Source organism: Mangifera indica, chromosome 5, assembly GCF_011075055.1.
Source record: "Mangifera indica cultivar Alphonso chromosome 5, CATAS_Mindica_2.1, whole genome shotgun sequence".
NCBI classification, from domain to species: domain Eukaryota; kingdom Viridiplantae; phylum Streptophyta; class Magnoliopsida; order Sapindales; family Anacardiaceae; genus Mangifera; species Mangifera indica.
This window is the reverse complement of record NC_058141.1, coordinates 20,063,111-20,087,344: the sequence shown is the minus strand read 5'-3', so window position 1 is coordinate 20,087,344 and position 24,234 is coordinate 20,063,111. Positions and strand designations below refer to the sequence as shown.

Genomic DNA, 24,234 nt, shown 5'->3' with positions numbered 1-24,234 from the left:
TTTGAATAAGTTCAGCGTAAATAAAAAATTAAACTTATTTTTACAAAATAAATCAAGTTTTAACTAATTCAAACATTATAAAATTAACTAATTTTCAAACCATCTTAGTTTATTAAATTTGAATTTAGTTTTGTTTAAATTTAAGTTACATTACATCCTATCTTACTTATTGTTAGGGTTGTAATCGGATCAAATCAAGTCGTGAATTACTTGAATCTAGTTCAACTTAATCAAATTTATATAAAGTTTAAGCTTAACAAGTTTGAGAGTTATAGACTCAAGCTTGAAATAAATATAATTGACTCAAATTTGACTTAAAAAATTACATTAAACCTGATAATTTATATATTTATCCATCATCCTCATGTTCAAAGTTAGATTACGATTTTTTAATAGGTGAAATGCAAGATTTTGATCTTTTAACTTTTAAGAATTCAAACCAATCATGCAACAACAAACACAAACTCTAGCTCGGCTCAAGAGCCAAATTTAACATATCAAGTATCATCAGTGATCCACAACAGAATATGATTGTAATTAGCCTTAAAACAGTTCACTATTTATGAGGTATGCTGTGATGATTAGAGAAATAAAGGAATAATATGCAGAAAGATTGATAAATTCTAGTTCCAACATGAATGAGCATAAAAGCATTGGACAGAAAATTTGATTAACTGTATTTTCCAATTTACATACAAGTATCATACACGCGTGATCAATTCTATTTCCAAGGGGCATACAAGCGTTGTATACAGATTGATCAGCAAAAAGCTCTTACATAAAAAAGCAAAAGAGAAACCTACAATAACATCAGCATGCCACCAAATTAAAAGTTGCATTCTTAATCTAACTGTTCCCACATTTCAAACATGTAATTAGAACATGAAATAAACATTAGCTCCTCAAAGGATATCCTCCAGCGACACTAATGTTGCTTCCCGTGATTTGCTCCTTAATATACCCTGCTATTCTCTTCTTATCTTTCAGGTTTATCTGTACAGATGGACAGTTGTGGGAATGAATGGTTAGGAGCCCAAATTGGCTAAGAACTGTTTAGTTAGGATGCAAAGGAACATTTTGCAGGGCTCCATATCTAATGCTACGAGGAAAAGTTCCAGTTGCCTAGCGGTGTACAAGTTTTTAGAACTCTTGAGAATCAAAGTCAGGCTTTGATGGATAGTCAAGGCCCTGAAGTGCAGGCATCCGGCGTAAATCTTCGTCTGAATAAGCGGGTATGAAACAATATCGCTTATCTGTCCCAAAAACCTAATAAGTAAAATCAACAACAAAATGTCAGCTAAATGTCAAATTTTAATATACAAAAATAACCTAATACATTGCTTTAAAGAGCCTGCTTCCATTGAATACAATTATTTCTCAGTGTTTAAGAAGTAAAAGAGTTGTCACTACTTGAAAAAGCAAAAATCCTTGCTCATCCGTACTTGCACACCTTAACCCATCTTCCCAATCTACAAGAGAGAAAAACGATTCCAATAATATTATCAATGTTTGGGGATCCAAGAAATCCAGACTTCCAATTTACTAACCACAGGGATCCCACTTTCCCAGTTCTGAAATATCAATCCTAGTTGTCAAAAAATAGAACATGAAAGTTGTAATGAATCCTGTTGTTGTGGCTAGCACTCCTGCCAGCCCATCACTACAGCTAGAATCCAGAACAATTCAATTCATAGAATGATCAGTCATGTTTCTAGCATCCACAATTTATGCGTTTTTTAGGAATAGGGTAGATTTGTCGGTCATAACTGAAGGTTGACTGTCTCCCTAAAATCCAAATACAGGTAATAAAAGAGATCATTACAGTTGCATTCACCATACCCGGACCAGTTCCTGATATGGAATGAGCAAGAATCACTCGACATAATAATAATTGCCAAAAGGACTTACTTGATTATGCAGTGCTACTTGTGTAATTTTGTATGACTACAACAAAAAACAATTCATAGGATGACCAGTCACGTTTCTAGCATCCAAAACTTGTGGCTTTCTTAGGAATAGGGTAGATTTGTTGGTCATAACTTAAGTTTTACGGCCTCCCTTAAATCCAAATATAGGTAAGAAAAGAGATCATTACAGTTATATTCACTATACCCAGACCAGTTCCTGATATGGAATGAGCATGAATCACTTGACACAATAATAATTGCCAAAATAACGTGATAATGCAGTGGTACTTGTGTAATTTTCTATGACTACGACCCAAACATTTTTCTATTTGCCTAGGTCATGTTTATAACGTAGAAATGCCTCAAGCATGTTAAACAAGAGTGCTTTAATAATTTTCTAGAACTTTAAAATTTACTGTTTGGCATGGTTCAGCCAAACCTGCACATTTTGTTAATATTCATAGTTGTAAATCTTATGCAAAATTTTGATGCAAAGAAGAAAGAGCATCATGTTGAATATTGTAATAACCTGTTCAAAGTTCTTCTTTCGACCAAGGTCATAACGCCATTTTGGAGTGGTCTTCTTCTCATATGCCTAATCACAACAAAATGATAGATTTGTCAATGAATAATCCCTCATCTCCAGCACTTTCCTCTAAAGTTGTGCAAGTATTATAATCCCTAACAGAAGATCATAGAAAATCCACAATGTATTTGCATTTCTGTTAACTAAGGCCTGAAAATCCTGATGTATTAAGCATGCCCCAAACGAAGGCCTCCCATACAAATCTGATTTTAATTAATCCTCCTCCATATACTATAAGATTATTATTATCAATATATACCAGAAACACCACCATTAACAATGTGACATAAAAGTAAAAGAAAAAATGGGGAAGAAAAAAAAAAAAATACTATACCTCAATAGTTGTGGTATTAGCAGCCACCAATGATATGTGCATGATCAGAAAGCCCAACACACTCAACGCAAATGCCAGATTCAAAACTGACACAAGCCAGCACCCAAAATTATACGAAAGTACAGATGGAACCAATAATTTAAGTCAGATGGCAGGTTAAACAAGTCATACCAAAGGCAAGAAAGGTGGTCGCAAGGGTTCCCGGTGTCCCTGGAATTTCTCCCTCACTGAAAAACGCTATAAAATGTGGAAGTAGTGATAGTGTCACCAGTGTTGTCTCAAGAAAAGTGTAGAACTGCATTAATTTATCATATTTATGATCAGTAAGGACTAGGACTGTAAGGTATCAACGTAAAAGACCCAACCGAATAGTGTGTAACCACAATCAACCGGTAACCAACAAATACACATAAGTTAAAACAGGATAAACTCAATCTAAGGTCTGTAACACTTAAACTAAGGATGCCTTCCACCTATTAATGTATTGTTCACAGCATAACTTTCTTAACAATGATTCAAATGACAAAATGATGGCCCATTACACATCCAAATTAAATTTTAAAAAGTCATCTTGATATATAAGAGCTTCAAGGCATTTAGATCTGGATCATGTGGTATCCAAAAGGAACTAGAGTGTTTCTTCCCAACAGAAGTTTATGCGAGTCATGAAACTGAAAACCCAGCCTACCATGGAGCAAACTGCAGATGAGATTTCTGTTCTTTTACCTCTTTTACCATCTCTATGAGAGCTACTCTGCATAATCTTAACTAAGATTTGAGACAGAAGTCTTCATCTATTAAAAAACTGGGAATAGACCAAAGCAGAACTAAAATCAACAATTTATAGGCTGAATAAAACTTCTTATGCTTCTTTCTAAAAGAATTTGTGGGTTAAAAAGCACAGCAAACATACCAAGAAGAGAAGAAAATACTTATAATTCAATGCCCCAACGCAATTAACAACCCAAACACAATGATGGTCCATCTTTAGTATGCACCGTCCACCTGAAACAAAACAACTTATCTTTCAGTTATGAGAGGTTAACAAAAGGAAAATTTCCAATTGAATGTGATTATGTGTAAACAAAACTCACACACAGAACAATGATGGCATCTGGGTGGCTTCAGCTGGTTGCACTTCCGACAATATCGGATTCTTTGATTTGAGGGGTCAGACTGCACAACACTGAATTCTGAACCATTTAACGGGTCATTCTCTCCTCTCTCCTCATCAATAGTAGGCCTCCAATTAGGTGGCACACTACCCGGATCAGTCAAAACAACTGAAAAATAACTCCACAATAGCATCACCAACTGCAAAACGACAAGGAACTTTCCATTTTATGTACCATCCACTCCATATACCTGAACAGCTCTCTCAAACTCTTTTCAGCTAAAAATTAAATTCAGCCATGCTTAAAAACAATTCTGGAATCTATTTTCTTTAACAATATAAGTCCAATAATAGTATCAAATGCTACAATTTGAAGACTTCCAAGGCAGCTAAAAAAATTGTCTTTTGAACTCATCAAAACATAAGTTGATTCACCAAATGAAAAGATCAATTAGAAAATGGCCATTTGAATCGATTCCCACAGCACAAATTTCCTAACCATATTTTTTTACATTTAACATAATAGAAATGATGTGCTTTTATATTTAATTTTGTTTGAAACGATAATCACTTCTCTAAGTCCAATTTTGTAAATCAAAGGTTGAAAATTATTAATATAACAATAATTAACAACAAAAATTACAAAACAAGCTCCTCCATTTTGCTAAACCAAATTCTAAAACAAAACCCTTCAATTTACAAAAATTGTAAAACTCAAATATACCCACGTAAGTGATGAACCTGAGAAACTTACCAAACAATGAAACAAGAGCAACACAGCCAGAGCGGTGACAGAATCAAGCCCTCCGTCATACAAAGCTGGGCCATAATTTGTCAAAACCACGGCGTAATAGGTGACACCGACGACACCAAGAACCAACAAGATCATGATCGACCCCAGACCCCGCAAGGCCGTACAAAATTTGAACACATTCCAAGCCATCGCAGCTCCAGATCTATGCATACTAAGACCCTAAACCCAAAAATAAAAAAATAAATTCCAGAAACAAGTTGGCGTTTGTTTCCTCTGATTTCTCCAGGCAGAATGCGTGAATGATTTGGGGTTTAGAATTAAGCTGGGGGCATTACCAGATGACAATCATATCATTACGAGTCGTGAAAAACAAGAAAACAGAATCACAAATAAAAATGAAAAAAGGGTGTTTCATGCGTTTCTATTTGTTTCCTGTAAATTTTGTGTGTTTGGGAAGTGAATTGTGAATCTCGGGTTTATGAGACTTGGGATTCCAGGTGGGGTGTGGATCCATGACCATGACGTTGGAGAGCAGAAAGCAAATTATAAGATAAAAATAGCAGGACGCGTTTTTATTTTTTAATTTTAATTATGGTAGGATTTGTTACCGATTAAGTGCGACGAACGATTAATAAAAGGCCAAACAACTATTTCCCACCCAAGGTTTAGCGTTTTCTCAAATATCCCCCCTTTAACTATGGAAACACCAAACACCTACCATGACCGGTTATATTTAACAAAACCCTAACGGTGGTAAGGATAAAATCGTCATTTTCGCTATAATATTAAAAATAAACTAAAATAGAATATAATTTTGCCCCCCTATACTTTAAAAACTAAAATTTTCCCCCAGCTTAAGTTTTAAAAAATCGCAGTTTCACCCTAGGGTTTGGTTTTGAAATCTCCGGCGACCTCTCCGGCTCCGTTGCCGACGGCCTCTCCCTCCCGAAGTAACCTCTCCTTCCGACGATCTCTTTCCTCCCATTTGGAGGTCCGATCGACGCCCGGAGACGCCGTGGGAGATGAAGAACTTCGTCTTCCCAGAAGAAGACCTCTGGGAAGACGACCGTCTTCCCAGACGAAGATGATGGCTTCGTCTTCGTCTTCCATGGCGTCTCCGGGCGTCGATTGGACCTCCAAATGGGAGGAAAGAGATCGCCGGAAGGAGAGGTTGCTTCGGGAGGGAGAGGCCGTCGGCAACGAAGTCGGAGAGGTCGCTGGAGATTTCAAAACCAAACCCTAGGGTGAAACTGCGGTTTTTTAAAACTTAGGCTGGAAAAAAATGTTAGTTTTTAAAGTTTAGGGGGGCAAAAAGAGATAAAATTTTTAGGCGTTAGGGTTCTGTTAAATGTAACCGGCCATGGGTGGGTGTTTGGTGTTTCCATAGTTAAAGGGGGGACATTTGAGAAAACGATAAACCTTAGGTGGGAAATAGTCGTTTGGCCTTAATAAAAAGGAGATGAGATGAGTAATGCAATGACTTTGTGTCTAAAAAATTATGTGTAATTATATAAATAGGTAATTGAAAATTAAAAATAAATTATTATTTAATAATAAAATAATATATTATTATTTATATATAAAAAAATATGTATATAATTTTATTAAATTTAGAGACTACTTTGTAATTAGTAAGAAGGCTGAATGATGTATTGGCACCAAAGGTTTGCCTTGTTAATTTATACCCATATAATTTTATAAAGACATTTTTTCACCCATTACCGATCTAATTCTGGTGATGAAATTAAAATTAGATTTGAATTAAGTCAAATTTAAAAATTAATTAATTTGAATTTGATTTGAATTTTAAATAATTAATTCAAATTTAAACTTAAACTTATTTAAATTATTAAAGATGTCAAAAATTGCTAATGAGATTAATATTATTATAAATTAGATAAATAATATTATTTATTATATCATCGATATTATAAATAATGCTGTCCACAAAAACATTGTGTCAAAATTTGAATGAGCTATTTAACCATTCAAAATTACAATAACTAAATGTACAAACTTATGAAAGTGGTCGTAGAAATCTAGTTTACCAATTTACTATAATTACGAAAATGAAGACTTCTTTTTATTTATTACAAATATTTTTGGAATTTACAATTATAATCTTAAATTTTGTTTTAACGTATAACTATATATAGATTAAGGTCAAACTTGTTGAATCGGGAAAAAATATAATTTCTAAATTTATTAATTATTACTCCCGAATCTTTACCTTATTAATTGATTTAATTTAATGTCTAATTCAACTTAGATTAAACTTTATATTTGGATCAGGTTAATCTATCATTAAACTAAATAAATCATAACAGTTTAATCTAGTCAAACTCTTACCTTCACGACAGTACAAAAATTTTGCATGAGCTTCGGTAATTGCAATGCATATACTTATTTCAAATTGGCATAGTAGTGCGTAATAACTAAGGCAATTTTGGTTTTGATTAAATATAGTTCAAATTTCATTTGATTATAAATTATATAATGTTTGGATTTTATATTTAAAAATTAAATAGTGAATAAAAATTAAAAAAATTTCATTATGGAGTTCATATAATAAAACAAATCTAATACTATTCACCAAATAATATTTATGTTTGATATATATTATTTTAATATTTATTTAAAGTTATTAATTTAACCACTATTCAACAATTGACATGGAGCAATCTTTTGAGATAGTCTTTCCCTAATAATATTATTTATCTAATTAATAATATTATTTATGTTTAAATAAAATTATTAATTTTATTAATAATATTATTTAATTACTATTGGCTTAAATTCAACCGCTGCCGAAGACATTGACAAATCGAACGGCTACCAGCCTACTACAAACAAATAAATGTAGTAGTTATCAACCACCAAAGCAAAACCATATATCTTCATTAAAAAGTTTCATGGAAGTGGAGAAAGGTGTAGTCTGTGTTACCGGTGGCACCGGTTTCGTTGCGTCATGGCTGATTATAAGGCTTCTTCAACAAGGATCCACAGCTCGAATCACCATCAGGCCTGATCCAGGTGAAGTCAATTTCTCACTTGAAAATTGAGGCAAACCGAAAACAATACATATAATTGTTGACCGTTGACTCTTGCAATTTAAATTTTCCATGAAAATTAATCATAATACGTGGTCATGGAAAATATTTTCGCCCCAGCCAACCTGACGTCCTATACTTATGGTTAGCGAAGGATTCGAATTAAAATAGTTTGAACTCAAATTTATATTAATAATATTATTTATTTTATTAATAATTTTTTAATAATATTATATATTATTGAAATTGCCATGAGATTGCCGACGAGACCGGCTGTCATTTTTAGCGGCAATGATCAAGAGATTGCCGACGAGAGTTCATGGACTGATATTGAGTTCTACAAAAGCCAAAATCTATTTGGAGCTTCTTATGTGGCTGCTAAAACAAGGACTGAAAGGGCAGCTCTAGAATTTGCTGATAAGAACGGCTTGGATCTTGTGAGTTTGGTGCCTTCATTGGTCGTCGGTCCATTTCTTTGTCCTGGTATATCTTCTTCAGTTTGCATGGCAATGTCTATGATTTTAGGTATGCATATACATACTGTCGGCTTATCTTTATTCAGTGCAAAATTGAATCACCATCATTGATCATAATTACGTACACAATTGTGAATGTTTATGAATGCAGGTGATGGGAATTGGTATAAAACTAGGCCAAACGACTATTTCCCACCCAAGGTTTGCCGTTTTCTCAAGTTTCTACCATTTAACTATGGAAACACCAAACACCCATCCATGTTCGGTTAGATTTAACAAAACCCTAACGGTGGTAAATTTAATCTCATTTCCCCCCTAAAAGTTTAAAAACTAACATTTTTTTTCTAAGCTAAATTTGAAAAGATCACATTTCCCCCCCTAGGGTTTATTTCCAAACCCTTTCACTTTCTCCGATGCAATCGCCCGCCGTCTCCCCCTCCCGACGGTTTCTCTTCCATCGACGGCCCCCCTCAACTCCACCCCAACCCATCCGGCGCAGAGAGACGTCGTCTGGGAAGAGAAATCATCTTCCCAGACGACGAAGACGAGATCGATCGATCTTGTCTTCGTCGTCTGGGAGGACGATCGTCTTCCCAGATGAATACAACTCGTCTTCCCAGAGGACGACGAGTTGTCTCGTCTTCGTCTGAGAAGATGACTGGGAAGACGAAGCTACGGCTTCTTCGACATCGATCGGGCGTCCAAATGGGAGGAAAGAGATCGTCGGAATGAGAGAATGCTTCAGGAGGAAGAGGCCGTCGGCAATAGAGCCGGAGATGTCGTCGGAGATTTCAAAACGAAACCTTAGGGTGAAACTGTGATTTTTTAAAATTTAGGCTGGGAAAAAATTTTAGTTTTTAAAGTTTAGGGGGGCAAAAGAGGTTCTATTTTAGTTTATTTTTAATATTATAGAGAAAATGACGATTTTACCCTTACCACGTTAGAGTTTTGTTAAATCTAACCTGTCATAGGTGGGTGTTTGGTGTTTTCATAGTTAAAGGATAAAAACTTGAGAAAACGACAAACCTTGGGTGGGAAATAGTCGTTTGGGCATAAAACTATGATAACATCAAATTTGGTTCACATAGATGATGTGGCTAGTGCTCATATATTCCTTCTTGAATATCCTGACGCAAAAGGGAGGTATATTTGCTTATCGGCTGAAATATCACTGCTTTGAAATGTCTGAATTTCTTTCAGCCAGATACCCAGAATTTCAAATACCAAGCACAGAGAAAGTTGATGTTTATAATAATTTTGTATCATCATTAGTCAATCACATGTGGATAAAGTACAAGAGATATTTGGTTTATTTAGATATCTCACATTTTTTGAGATTATTAAAATAAACTAGTTATATAATTTGTAAACTCTTAAATTATTAAAATATATTTTAAATTACAAAACTTCAAAGCAAAACTGTTACGAAATGTATGTCAAAAGCGAAAATATCTTGATAGTTAATCTAGTTTTGCATCAGAATAAGCAATAGTGGAACAAACTTTTGTGAATACGCTAAGTCTATTTGGGTATGTATGGGTAGATCCCATGTCCACATCGTTTGAGAAGTCTAAAACAAGCCATATTAAATAGTTTGTGAGTGGTCAAGACATAAGTTGCAAAACTCCAAAACGGATAATATATTAAGAATGGTTCAAACTATATGGACCCAATGATACAAATTTACTTTGTTATTGCATCTAATGTGTGACAAATATATTTATATTTTTTGAGCCTTCACTTTTTGTCCTGCAGTTCCTTGAAGGATGTGGAGGGCTATAAGATATGCAGTCTCTCGTCAGTGAAGCTCTTAAATTCTGGATTCAAGTTCAAGCCATAGCCTCAGTGAAATGTTCGATGTAGGAATTCATTCTTGCAAGGAAAAGGGCTTTCTTAAAAGCAAATAATTGCCCACGTTTTTATTTCCATATTGTTCGTCTTGCTCAGGTTTTTTTACTCGTTTGTGTGTATTTTGGTTGACAATATGATATAAATATATTCGCATAGCATGTGGACTAGGAGGACAGCTTGCTCAGCTGTTCTCGAATGATCTTTCGTAGTCAGTGAATCATATTAAAAAAAAAAATGAAAGGAAAAATTTTATAAGCATATCAAATGAAGTCAACGAATGAAACCTTCAAAGCTCTCTTCAGTACATAATTTACAGACAGCTCGATTCTGCTAGAATCTTGATTTAAAAGGAACCCGAATATTGCCCTAAGTGGACTCAAGCTAGCTTTCTCTTATATCAGAGATTGGAGTAAACTTATTGAGTAGACTTAATCAGGGGTGAATTCAAACCGAATTAAGTCAAAACAAAGCTTAATTCATCTCGAATATAAGAAGTGAGTTTACTCGACTTGATAATAAAGTTATTGGAGAAAGAGTTGAAAAACAATAGAGACGAGGAGAAAGAATTGCTAGAGATGAAAAAAAAAATTGCCAAAGAAGATTAAAAGCCAACAAAGAATTTTGAAGACGAAAAGTCATTAAAGAAAATAAATTTGCTAATGATTTTTTGACAATTCATTGGATTTGACTGACTAACTGGAACTTGGCCTAAGAGTCTAAGACTACTACTCCAACTTGAAGATTGAGCTGAGACCAAGCTGACTTTGCTCGGTTACAACTATAATTGAGCTAACGTTAATATATTTTGACAATAAATTGAATATAACTAAAAAAGGAATGAATTATGCTCCCTTACATATGCCTAATGCAAAGATTTGGCCTAATGTGTTGTAAGTACCTGATTAATTAGTAGGGTTGAATCTAAACAAAGCTGATTTAATCTAGAAAACTAGTTTTAGTTGGGTTTGATTTAACTCAAATTTATTTAGATTGAATTTGAGTTGAGCTCAAATTGGGAGAGTTGGTTATTTATGAATTCAAATTAAACTTAAATTTGAGAAAGTTCAACTCAACTAACTTATGAGTCGAATAATGACTTGATTTAGTTCGAGTTTAGCTCACTCGATTTAAGTTATCTCAATCAATTGTCAAAACAACATCGTTTTATTTATAATTAGATAAAACAACATTGTTTTATAATAAATAACGAATTTAAGTTACAAATTATGAGTCATGAACTCAAAACGAGTTTTAAACTTTAAACTTAAGTATTGATTCAAATTTGAATTATCTTTATTGACTTGACAAAACTCGAATTATCATATTTTCTATTCAACTCAAATTCAAGTAAAAAGATATTGAAACTCAACCTAGAGGAGCATTAACCTACGACATGGCACCCACCCTCGTTTCTGGGCCCTTGAGACTTCATTATTATTACATGCTTAGACCTTCCAATTAATTGCTTCACACCAACAAGGTTTTAAAAATTTATTTATGAATCAACTACTGTTAAAATTTATTGTTAAGGCTGAGGATATAATTATCATTTTATCGATAATATTAAAAAATAATAATTTTATCTTATTTTCTCTCCCAGATTTTGAAAATTCTCATTTTACCTCCCAACCTCCCCCCCCCCCCCCCCCTTTAGTCTCCAGGGTTTTCTCTTTTCTCTGGCAACGACGATAGGGTCTATAACTATCTCCCCCTTTAGCCCAACTATCTCCTGCCTCGACAGACAACATTAATAAAGACAAAGAATTTTGTCTCCGTTGATGAAGACGAGTTGAGGAAGAGATAAAGACGATTTATCTTCCTCTTTTCATCAATAGAGATAGAAGATAAAGATAATCAGTTTCGTCTCTTTCTCAACGGAGATAAAGTTTTTCTTTTGTGTCGACATCAGAAAGGAGACGACGAGCTAAAGTGTAGACAATGGTAGCCACTGTTGCTGTCGCTAGAGAAAGGAGAAAACCCTAAGGATTTATTAGAGAAAAAATAATTTTTTAAAGTTGAGGTTGAAATTGAAATGAGAGTTTTTATAACCTAAAAAAAAAGAAATAAAATTATATATTTTTTAATATTATTAATAAAATAATTATTTTATATTTAACTTTAATAAAAAAGATTTAACAACAATTTATCTACAAATGAGTATTCAAATTTTTAAAATTTTATAAATATATATACCTTTGTATTAAAACTGAAGTGAAAAATAGTCCTTTGGGCCGAATTCTAAAAAAATCTTATCTCTCAAAATGCAAGCAATTGTCGGCCAGCGTTTGAAGTTTAGCAAGGTGAAAAAGAAAAACAATATTAAAGGAGCTGCCGATTACGTCAATGTTAATTATTTAATATGAACGTGAAAAGAGTAGCATATATAATATAGTAACGGTGTCGTATTTGCAACTTGAGAGTTGAGTTGCGTACGAGTTTTAGAATATTCTATATGAAAAGAGGACGGTTGTGAGAAACAGGTGGATCAAATTTTATACGTTACTTAAATACGTAATAGCTTTGATGTATATCTTTTATTAAACAATTACAGAAAATGACTCAAACTTTAATAAAGTTAATCTCGATCTCCCTGTAAAGACAAATATAAAATTTGCATGATCCTTAACTAATGCAAACTGTGGCTTATTTAAGATAGACAAATGTTAAACTGAAACACACAGAGAGATAGAAGAGAGGGAGAAAGAAAGAGAGAGATGGAAGAAGAAGAAGATAGAGGCAGAGTTTGTGTAACGGGTGGAACAGGATATGTAGCATCCTGGCTGGTGATGAGGCTTCTTCAGCATGGTTACACAGTCCATGCCACTACTAGATCAGACCCCGGTATGTTTTCTAAGTTTCTTGATCACTGACATGATTATTCATTAGCTCTTTGCAGATTCTCTGTTAATTTTGCATATGAAAATTTTGGTTCATTTATTTCTTCAGGATGTGTAGAACTTTAGTTAAAAAATTTTATGTCCTAATGGCCTTTTTCACCCTACAAGCTAACCGGAAGGGGTGAGTATTTCTTAACATTTACACACTAACATTTAATACATTTTCCACCGAACCCAATAACCTTTGCATCACACATAAAGTCATTGGTTTGACATTCTTTCCAGTATGTAAGACAACACCAACAATCACACATTAGATAATCCGTTCGACATTCCTTACAACTAGACTTCTTGAAGAGTTATATATCATTGGTTGAAACTAACTTTATATCAATCAGACATTTGAGTGAATTGGGTTATGAAACATTAAGTGGATCTCTTTCACCCAAAAACTAGTTTAAGAAACAACCCTTCCCTCATGCATCCGTACATCCATCAATACAAAACTTCTCACAATTGGTCTATTATATGTTATTGGTTAGAATTTCACATCAACTAATCACTTCAAAAGGCTAGACTCAAATACTTTGGGTGCTATTGAACCTCTTCCAACTCAAGGAACAACCTTTCCCTCGCACATCCGCTCATCAATTCAATACTTCTCATAACCAGTCATTTGAAGGAGTTACATACTATTGGTTGAAACCTTACATCAAGGCTTTAATACATTAGGTACATTTGGACCGCTCTTATTCAAAGACTATGATTTTTCCTTGTGTTTATACACTAATGCCCAACTCTTTATCCATTCCAAAAAGGTTCACCTTGCATATGAGAGATATAACATACTTTTAAAGAATACCCTTCAAAAACTACTTATTTAAAATTAGAAAATTCAAAATCATATATACCTCACATTTTAGATAAAATCTAAATCGTAAGAATAACTTAGAATCGCTAATGTGCGAATGACTTCACACTTTAAATATAATAATCATTATGACAATCAAGTCATATACTTTAAGATGATACGAACGACTATCATGACTCATGATGATGATTAAATGAGCATGTCATCCACAATATTGTCGTTTAAACAACAAATTATCCCAGAAACAATAATAAAAACGATAGAGTTTTCAACTTTTTGAAATTGATCACAGATTCACAATAATACAATCCTTTTATGTCAGAAAGGTTTCATGTTTTTTTTATATTGTAAAGAAATAATCCTTTTTATCAAATAAATTGAATTTATTTTCTTTGAATGATAAATTAATAATCAATTTCAACTTACCATCTTAAACTTTGTTCAAAAAATTAGCGTTAAAAAGCTTTCACATAATCCAGCCACTTTTGTTAAGAAGAAAACAAGCTCAGACTAAACTATTTTATATTTTGTAGAAGTTTAAGTTGTAGCTCAAAATCCATTAATCAAATCACTTTTTAAACTGAATTAATGTTTCATTGAGAGAAAATTGTAAACCAAAATCAGATAGGTTGAAAAATTAATTGGTTATGAATTAAACTGAATATATTGGATAACTAAACCAAATTTTATGTTAATTGTTTTTTAATTGACTTTACTTTGAACAATCATTTTAGCCACATTTAGAGTGGTTGTTTGTTTCGATTTTTCAACATTTAAAATAGGTTTGGTTTGATTAATCAATTTACAAATACCATAAAAATGATAACTAAACTGAAAAGGAAGGTTTGGCCAAAATCTTGGTTGGTAACCAAACCAGTCTAATCTGATTGTTGGTTCACATACAAGTGCCATTTCAATGTAGTTTATTAGGTTCCTACTTCCTATAATCATTGCGATAATAAATAAAACAATGTAATAATACTATTAATTTTAAATTTATTAATCTTGATTTCTGCCATAATTGTCGGTAAATAATGTAATATAATATATGATATTTGTTATAATCTCCAGACGGCAGAAAAGACATCAGCTATATCACAAAGTTAGCAGGAGCATCATCAGAGAAGCTAAAAATTTTCAATGCAGATCTCAGTGATCCAGAAAGCTTCAACGCAGCCATTGAAGGTTGCGTGGGAGTGTTTCACATAGCTCACCCTATGGATAATGACAAAGAGGGAGAAGAAACAGTGACAAAACGTGCCGTCGAAGGATTGTTAGGCATTTTAAAGGCATGCTTGAATTCAAAGACAGTGAAACGAGTTGTTTACACTTCTAGTGTCGCCACCATAGCTTATAATGACAAAAGTGGCGATATATTGGATGAAAGTACGTGGAGCGACGTTGAAATGTGTAGAAACTTCGATAATTTAAGCATGGCATATTTGGTTTCCAAGATTACAACAGAAAAGACGGCCTTGGAATATGCAGAAAAACATGGCTTAAATCTTGTATCTCTGGTTCTTCCCTTGGTTGTTGGACCTTTCATTTGCCCTAATATGCCTTCATCCGTTTACATTTTTCTCACTATGATATTGGGTACGTTCATTTTTCTTTTTAAACTTTCCAAGTTTCAAGCAACAATCTGATCATAGTTCTATGTATTGCAGGGAAACAAGATAAATATAAATATCTTTTTTATACATATAATATGGTGCACATCGATGATGTGGCTTCTGCACAAATCTTTCTTCTTGAATATCCTGATTCGAAGGGAAGGTACATTTGTTCATCAGTCAAACTGACCATTGATGAAATGTTCGAGTACTTCTCAACCAAATACCCAGAATTTGAACTACCATCAGCAGAGTGAGTTTCTGTAAATTCATTTTTAAGTATGCATGTATGGTGTTAAAGGGTTAAAACTTGAACCTTTTTTTTATTTATTGCAGACGTTTGCAGAAGATTAAAGCGTATAAAAGACTTGGAATTTCATCAAAAAAGCTCTTGGATTGTGGGTTTAAGTTTAAATATGGGCCTGACGACATGTTTGATGGTGCTGTTCAATGCTGCAGAGAGAAAGGTTTTCTGTAGAGTGCAAATCATGCAGTTTCCTCGTAAAAATTGTACATGTACAATTATTTTCATTTTAGTGTGTGGATATATAAATTCTGGCCCTACGAAAAATCATTTTAACTGTAGAAGTTGCAATAGTGATGGTGGGTAATACTTATAAAAGTCAACCAATGGTACGATGGAATAACTCAAATTTAAATTAAGGATTGAAATTACTTTTACTCAATAAGTCCACTTCAAAACTAGATAAAAAATTCAAATTTGAATGGAATTAAATCAAATATAAAGTTATATTATTTTTTAGTCAAATTTAAGCTTCAATTTATTAATTTTAAGTTAATTTTAAATTAATTTTTTTAAATTTAAACTAATTTAAAACTAGATCTTATTTAAACCCAGTTTGGATTGACGTAACCTTAGACCAAAAATCATAATTGCCAACCACAAATTAATGCTACTCTAAAAGGACTACCCACCTGTTAAATGAATGAAATTTCTTAAAAGACCTGAGAAGGCTGATTTGGCACTGTGGTGGCCTTGGATTTGCGGTAGCCTTCAATTTTTTCATTTTTTATACTAAATTCAAATTCCCCTGATTAAATAGTCACCCAACCTAATAAAGTAGGGACTCATTATGAAAACAATAAATTACATTTTCCTGTAAAAATTGTTCTACAAGCAATTTTTTATCACTTGATAATATAAATAACGTTTATTTTTAAATTTAAAATCAAACTCTGGCCAAAGAAAAGAATTTTAAAACAATATTAGTATAAAAAATTATTTTATTATCACTCACTATTTAATTTTTCAAATTTACCCTATTATTTTAAATTAATAAAAATTAAAAAACCCTTTTAAATATTAATTCTACCTTATTCCTCATTTTATTTCACCAACCTTAGTCTCTTGTAAAACCCAACCGACAATCTCATTTTTTATGACTCATTTTCAATATTGGTTTGACTTTCACAAATACTTTGATATTAATTTATTTATATTCGACTCATTTATACTGTCATCATTTATATTTTATATCACATCAACAAAATCTGATAACTCTCTTTACACATTAACCTCCTCTTTTTTTACTCCTCTAAGAGTCACTTGCAACTTCTGAAAGTATAAGGGATGAACATAATGTTTCCCAGTCAATTTGGTATTGACTTCACTGCTTGTGATTAGAAAAGTATAAGGGATGAACAGAATGTTTTTGGGCAAAGCTTGGTGGGAAAATCAATTTTACTCTAGTGAAAAAGTTTTGCTCCGTCACCTCTGACACAAGAAGTGGCTGTTTACGCATAGTTGCGATGTGGTTGTGACAAGAAGGGGTCCAGCAATCATAGCCACAAAAAATCAAGTAATTACCTACTGAAAAAATGGACTGACTACCCAAAAAAGTTCCGGGTATCGAAACTTTAGACGGGGGGATTAGAGTTGGAGAAAAGAAATTGGCGAGATGGAAGAAGGTAAAGGAACTGTTTGTGTGACAGGTGGAACTGGGTTTGTAGCTTCATGGCTGATCATGAGGCTCCTTCAACATGGGTATTCAGTCCGAACCACCGTCAGAGCTGCCTCTGGTATGCTTTTTTTAATTTTTTTATATCAATAATCAATTTCACTTTAATATAACTAAAATTGACTTGTTGATAAATGAGCAGAACACAACAGAGATCTCAGCTTCCTCAGAAACCTACCTGGGGCATCTGAGAAGCTCCAAATCTTGAACGCGGATCTCAGCGACCCAGATAGTTTTGATGCCGCCGTTGAAGGATGCAGCGGCGTTCTTCATGTTGCTACACCTGTTGATTTTGAAGGCAGGGAGCCTGAAGAAGTTGTGACAAAAAGGTCAATCAATGGAACTATTGGCATCTTAAAGGCATGCTTGAAAACCAAAACGGTGAAGCGAGTCGTTTACACTTCAAGTGCATCGGCTGTTCAGCTTAATGGAAATGATTCTGATATAATGGATGAGACATATTGGAGTGATGTAGATTTCATTAGAAAATCTATACCGATGATGGGCTCTTATATGATATCTAAGACATTGACTGAAAAGGCAGCTCTTGAATTCGCAGAAGAACATGGATTGGATCTGGTTACATTAATACCTCCTTTCATTGTTGGTCCCTTCATTTGTCCCAAGTTTCCTGGTTCAGTACGCACCATGTTAGCCATGGTCCTTGGTAAGTATATGTGAGTCAAACCAAATACCAATTCGAGTAAAACTAGCTCGATTCAAGTTCACCTTTGAACCCAACATCATTTTCATTTTGGCACGGTTTCAGATTATAACACTTCTGATTTTCTGACAATGCCTCTTTTAATTGATGACAATTCAGGTAACAAAGAGGAATATAGTTTGCTTCTGAATTCATCGATGGTGCATGTTGATGATGTGGCTAGGGCACATATATACCTCCTTGAATGTCCTGATGTAAAAGGGAGATATATTTGTTCTTCAAACACAGTCACAATTGAACAGATGTCTCTGCTTCTTTCTTCCAAGTACCCTGAATATCCAATTCCAACATTACAGTAAGTTCAATTCGTTTTTCATTTTCTTCATAATTTCTACTCATATTGAAAGAAAAATGCTCTTAATTTGACAGGGAAGTAGCAGAGATCAAAGGTTATAAAGCACCGGGATTAACATCAAAGAAACTATTGGATGCTGGTTTCGAATTCAAGTATGGAGTCGAGGAAATGTTCGATGGAGCAATCAGTTGCTGCAAGGAAAAAGGCTTTCTCTAGTTTAACAAGATGCTGTGTGTATTCTAATAATTTTAGCATCTATGAAAGAAATATCTGAGAATAATTTGTATGTATAAAATTTTGATGAAGGGTTTTGAGTGATTATTAGCATATTTGTTTAATCTCGGGTGATTTTCCACAAATGATCAATAAATAAATCTATCTTAAAGGTTATGTCTTACAATGGGATGTGTTGTTTAGTTTATTTCTGTTCTTAATTGCTTATGATCCAGACGAACTTAGATTGTTTGGATCTCTTTAATCTTTTTCTTCATCTGTATATTCCTAATTAAACAAATAAAAATAAATAAATAAATTCGGCTATAAATATCATTAGTTATTGAAATACTGACAAAAGGTCAGAAAAATATACACAAGAACTTAAATAGCCTTTGAAGTGTTCCATAATAAAAACTCAACACGTGTATACCAAACCCCTGTTAAGCCATTAAGACGAAATCGATCGCCAATCCTATGAATGACACGCGTTGAACGGTTAGAAAGACAGTGAAATGAACCATAGACACTGCTCCTCTAAACTGATCAATGTTGAGTTGACTCTTTAACTCGGGCAGAGTGCAGACAGAAGAACTTCGCCGTTCTAAATCAGCGCGAAGCTGAAGCTGTGTAGCTTTAAACTTGCTTGACTCTTCAGTATCTTCATCATGGAATGCAAGAATCAGGCACTCTTTTCCTTTCTCGCCTTTCAAATTGATTAAATGCAGTCTTTTTATACGAACAAATGTCATGATTTGAAGTATAAGTTTCTCTTCTGATTTCTCCGAGGAAGAAAGAATCGACCTTTCTCGTTTCCTTTTTTCGCAGAAAGGAATCGGCAATTCCTCGTCTACTTCTTCAAGGCTTATCTTGTACTCTTACTGGCAGAGTTCGTGTTCATGGCGTGTCCGTTTCGCTTTGAACCTTAAAGGTTTCTCCTTCTTCCTCTTAATTTTCACTTAGCTGAATTATTATTTTCTGTCATTTTGCATCGGATATATAAAAATGTCTTCTATGTGTAGGTCTTTCCTATGAGTACAAAGCAGTGAACCTTCTAAAAGGTGAACAATTTAGTCCAGGTAAACATGGAGTTTGCTAAATGTATTTGTGATTTGCCTTGAAAATTTCCGATGTTGATGAATATTTTACATCTGCTTTTGCAGAGTTTGAAAAATTAAATCCTCTTCATTATGTCCCAGTGTTAGTTGATGGTAACGTTGTGGTCTCAGATTCCTATGCAATCTTGCTGGTTGGTATTTGTTGTTCTTAAAGTGATTAACATCTTGAGATTGTTAGTAGGAACCTCTTAATCATCGGTTGTTTTAAGTGAAGTGAATCATGATTATGAGGTCCAGTTTCACATTGGTCTGTGTGCTGTTGTACTTTAAGTTCAGGATTTTGGTTCCTCGATATAACTTATATTGCCTATAGTTTTATCGCTCAATGATTTTACTAGATTTTTTATCATTCTGATAAGTTATTATTGTTATTCTTGATTAGTATTTAGAGGAAAATTATCCTCAGAGACCGCTGTTACCGGCTGATCCTCAGCTAAGAGCTTTGAATCTCCAGGTAAAAGCATTGCATCAATTCAATTACCAAGATCAGTAATTTGATAAATTAATTTAAGCACCATGTCTCACATGGGAACTTAAATGGAATCTTGTAATGTTAAGTATTTCTAGCTTAATTTGTGTCTCTGGTGGTGAGAAGTTTGAGATTTTTGGTTTCTGCATTAACCCATTGTGTTTATGTCCTTATGCTAATTCAGGCTGCCAGCATCGTCAACTCTAGCATACAGCCTCTTGTTATGCTATCATTGCTGGTACATACTTTTGTGTACTATTTGCAGAAGTAAATTTTCTTAAATTCATGTGTCATCTCTCTCACTCTCAGACTCCCCCGTGTTTTTCTTTGTACAGAAATATATTGAGGAGAAATTTGGTTCTGAAGAGCGAAATATATGGGCTAAATCAAACTTAGAAAAAGGTTTCCTAGGTAAGTGCTTTTCACTTAGCTTCCTCTATCCCTTCATATGTGTCACTTCTAAAAAATTCATGTTGCCTTCATCACAAATTGAATGTTGTTTTTCTTTCCTCAGTACTTGCACTCATTTTTCCCCTTCTTGTACAGCTCTTGAGAAATTGTTGAAAGATTATGTTAGCAGATATGCCACAGGAGAAGACGTATTCATGGTCTCTTTATAAAACTTCTTTTTGTTTATGGGCATTCAAACTAAATTCATTGCTATAATACTCTTATTTTTGTTTGCTATGTGCACTGCTTCTGGTTTATTCAAGTAGTGATGCACATAAATAACTGATTTGAAGGGTTCATTAGTGAGTTCAGTGGGGGGCTGGGTGGGAGGGAAAAGGGGTCATCCCATTTTCATATATACCACGAAGCTAGTATATTTAGAAATTATGACTTCATTAATTAATATGATAGTAAAATAACCATTCAGAATTTTTCATTCACAGGCTGATGTTTTCCTGGCACCACAAATTGGAGTTGTTACAAGGTTCAACATTGAAATGGTGAGTATTATTCCTAATTGTACTGTTTCAACTTCCTACTTTTAATAATGATTTTACAATAAAACATGCTAGTTTGTTTCAGTATTAGTTGCTATTTTAAACTTATTTTGATATAATTTTTTTCTAAAATAGTTTGTTGATTTGAATAATATGCACTACTCTTTGATTGGTGGACCTAATCAATTATGCAAGATAGGATGAGTAAAAAATATTGTTCCTCCTAGGACTATTCTATACTACTAAGAAAATATGAATCTAACTTAAGATGAACTAAATAACCAATTAAATTAATTATTGTTAAACAGTTAACTTACTAACCGAATTCAATTGAGAAAAAATTGAACATAAAAGGATGCTAGGTTTTATATTTCATTTAATCTAAGTTATTCAATTAATTACTTAATTCAGTTTAAGACCGATTAGATTATATTACTTTCTATTCCATGAGATGACGAATTTCCCTTAATTAATGAACTAGCTTTCTCAAGTCAAGTTAATTCTACACTTGCCTAATAGATTATCATATTTTTATGTTAATTAAGACAAACAAGTGAGCAATTAGTTCTAGGGAAATTTCTAATTTAAGTTAGTTCTAGGGAAATTTCTAATTTAAGAAGGGAGAGCTTAGAACTCTTTGTCTTCTATCACTACCACATGTGATGCTAATCTCTTATCAGTCTCATAATCTAACACACAAGTTTATATTATTATTATTAAAACTCTGTGTACATATAATGAACACTTAAAACTATGTGCATTTGTTATTATTGGTCTAATTCATACTATTCTGTCTCAAGTTCATGTATGCGTCACAAAATCATTCTAAATGTGATCAAACTGTGGAATGATTTAACTCAATAATATAAACTCATCATGTGAATAACAATTGGGTCTTAAATTACATAAAAAATAATCAATCACATAGGTCAAAGATTATATTACATCAAACCTTAGCGTGAAGAATTTAGTTGCTTATAATTAAATTCAATACATCCATTCAGTTTAAAGAAGAAATCCAAATAAGAATACAACAAAGAATAAATAATCAAAACAAAGCAACACTTAGTCCTTCAAGTTGAACACTAGATCGGTTATGTCTTCTTTTATTTTTTCTTCTTTCTTGTCATTCCTTTATCTTCTCTCCGCTTTTGCCGTATTGAAAAAATCTCTTTAACACTTGGGACGGTAGCTAGAAAATTATGGAAGCAAAATGATGAAACCGAGCAAACCGAGAGATGTGTAGGTTAGAGAAATGTCTAGTAGTCCCCCTCTTTTGCCCTATTCTTTCCTTTTTATATTATATGCTCTTATGTTGAAGAATTTGCCATAATTTTAGTTTCCTATTTGGCCTAGGATTTCCCCAGTAACCTACTAATTCCACACGCAAAAACTAAATTTCAAAAGATATGCCACATTCAGCCTTGGTATCAAAATATTTATTTTGTATTAATAATCTTCCTCAAGCTCTTTTCTTATATTCTTTTCTCAAACTGTCATGTCTGCACCCATCACTTACGACTAAAATTACACTTTTAAACGACTGAACTGGACTGAGCTCTCAACAGATGAATGTGTTTCTGTCTCTTAGCTTTCAATAGCTGAAAAAAAAAATCACCTCAATCTGATATCTAGGGATATAGTTATATGTCCAAAATATCACTGCAACGAGTTCAAGTGATGAGTTCAAATTGAGAATTATGGCTTCAATCTGCACTCGAACTAACTTTAGGCTTGACTCAAATCGAATTCACCTCTATGTGAAACTATACAACACACCCTAGTTAGTCGAAAATTACAATCTTATGGCATTCCTCAAAGACCAAGAAGATGATTAAGTTTAGGAAGCATGCTCTTGTTTGTTCTCTGCCTTTTGAAGTTTCCTTTTCACGTCAGGTCATGTGGGGGTAATTCTTAAATATGCTGAACAAAACTAAATAATTTGCAGTCCAAATTCCCTACTTTAAGTAGGCTATATGAATCATACAAGGCTTTACCAGAATTCATAGCCTCGTCACCAAAAAGACAACCAGATGCTTTGAGCTAAGTATGTTTTCTTTCCCATGTGTTACTTATTATTCACCAATTGATCTTGCAATGTGTATAACCTCTCCTGTGTTGTTTGTATGACTGATTGTATCCTATTTGCCTATTTAATAATGATGCAATTCTTGCACTCTTGTTTCTTGTTCATAAAATTTTTAATATTTCATTCTGAACAAATTATTAGATTTTGTGATCAAGATTTTGAGATGCTAATTGTACATAAGTCAACCATGAAAAAAGTTCTTGATGGATTTAAGACCTAATTCCTAACACAAAAATGGCTCCAAAGATATTCTAAAGTTTATAGATAGACAAATACTGAAGTGATGAATTTGTTGTTCTAATGTTAAGCTCAAATAAGCTGAAGAATGATTAGTTCATCAAGCTCTAAATCGACTCTGATGTCAGAGCTCGACTTGTCAGTGATTCTTTTTCTTCTCAAATGATTCTTCTTCTTTTTCTTTATCTATGTGATTCTTCTTCTTCTTCGTCAACTGTTCACTAGGTTAAATAAGTTGAGTTTGAGTTTGAATTAATCATTTTAAATTTGAATTAACTTTACATTGATCTTTATTTAGGTTTGGTTCGACTCAAATCCACCTCTAATAAATATGATAATATTCTCCATTTTCAAAGATTTTTGATCTAGTTATTATTTTGTACTCTATAGTTCCGTTGCCAATGATGTTGATGGAGCTGAGTCTGTCAAAGAAAATAAACATGTTGATGAGCCTTTCTAGGGACGTATATTCCATTCCTCCATCCAAATCAGTTCATTGCATGGAATGAGATTTTAAGATTAAATTAACTTAATATCAATTGATAGATTTTGAGTTGGAGATCTTTGAACTATTTTTTTGGCAGTGTATTGGTGTTACGACTATTTTGCCTTTGCCTTCCAAGTGGGAAATGTTCTGGCAATTATTAGTCTACTTTGTTATAGAAGATTACTTCAACTATTGGATTCATGATGGCTCCATACCACACAAAATGGATTAAACTCTCAAGGCGTTCGCTGCACCATTACGTTCATTGGGCCGAGGTTTTAGT

General features: G+C 33.3%; 4 protein-coding genes and 1 pseudogene across 6 annotated transcripts; 4 read left to right on the top strand and 1 right to left on the bottom strand.

Annotated features, from left to right (window-relative positions):
* Positions 1-639: 639 nt before the first annotated feature.
* LOC123217331 (probable protein S-acyltransferase 14) lies at positions 640-5,296 on the bottom strand. Its single transcript, XM_044638298.1, has 7 exons — positions 4,696-5,296; positions 3,922-4,141; positions 3,741-3,832; positions 2,999-3,122; positions 2,828-2,913; positions 2,437-2,502; positions 640-1,266 (listed from the first exon to the last, which is right to left on the bottom strand). The coding sequence occupies exons 1-7, from the start codon at positions 4,903-4,905 to the stop codon at positions 1,141-1,143; spliced, it is 924 nt and encodes a 307-aa protein (XP_044494233.1). The 5' UTR covers positions 4,906-5,296; the 3' UTR covers positions 640-1,140.
* Positions 5,297-7,996: 2,700 nt separating this feature from the next.
* On the top strand, positions 7,997-10,128 carry LOC123216442 (annotated as a pseudogene).
* A 2,636-nt stretch (positions 10,129-12,764) lies between these two features.
* LOC123217726 (protein BRI1-5 ENHANCED 1-like) lies at positions 12,765-15,949 on the top strand. The gene is made up of 4 exons (XM_044638831.1): positions 12,765-12,913; positions 14,852-15,376; positions 15,448-15,646; positions 15,730-15,949. Exons 1-4 carry the CDS (start codon positions 12,787-12,789, stop codon positions 15,869-15,871), a joined length of 993 nt encoding a protein of 330 aa, XP_044494766.1. The 5' UTR covers positions 12,765-12,786; the 3' UTR covers positions 15,872-15,949.
* A 1,118-nt stretch (positions 15,950-17,067) lies between these two features.
* On the top strand, positions 17,068-18,791 carry LOC123215662 (vestitone reductase-like). Its single transcript, XM_044635858.1, has 4 exons — positions 17,068-17,433; positions 17,515-18,039; positions 18,196-18,391; positions 18,466-18,791. Exons 1-4 carry the CDS (start codon positions 17,313-17,315, stop codon positions 18,605-18,607), a joined length of 984 nt encoding a protein of 327 aa, XP_044491793.1. The 5' UTR covers positions 17,068-17,312; the 3' UTR covers positions 18,608-18,791.
* A 249-nt stretch (positions 18,792-19,040) lies between these two features.
* On the top strand, positions 19,041-24,184 carry LOC123217250 (glutathione S-transferase 2-like). 3 transcript variants are annotated; one of them, XM_044638149.1, is made up of 11 exons: positions 19,047-19,290; positions 19,433-19,535; positions 19,627-19,683; positions 19,768-19,853; positions 20,105-20,176; positions 20,376-20,429; positions 20,527-20,602; positions 20,738-20,799; positions 21,085-21,141; positions 23,087-23,185; positions 24,049-24,184. In XM_044638149.1, the coding sequence occupies exons 1-10, from the start codon at positions 19,273-19,275 to the stop codon at positions 23,183-23,185; spliced, it is 684 nt and encodes a 227-aa protein (XP_044494084.1). In that variant the 5' UTR covers positions 19,047-19,272; the 3' UTR covers positions 24,049-24,184. The 3 variants fall into 3 exon arrangements, with proteins under 3 accessions (XP_044494086.1, XP_044494084.1, XP_044494085.1); XM_044638150.1 differs by lacking the exon at positions 24,049-24,184 and adding an exon at positions 23,855-23,991; XM_044638151.1 differs by lacking the exon at positions 24,049-24,184 and having other exon boundaries at positions 19,041-19,290; positions 19,627-19,665; positions 23,087-23,318.
* The last annotated feature ends 50 nt before the right edge of the window (positions 24,185-24,234 follow it).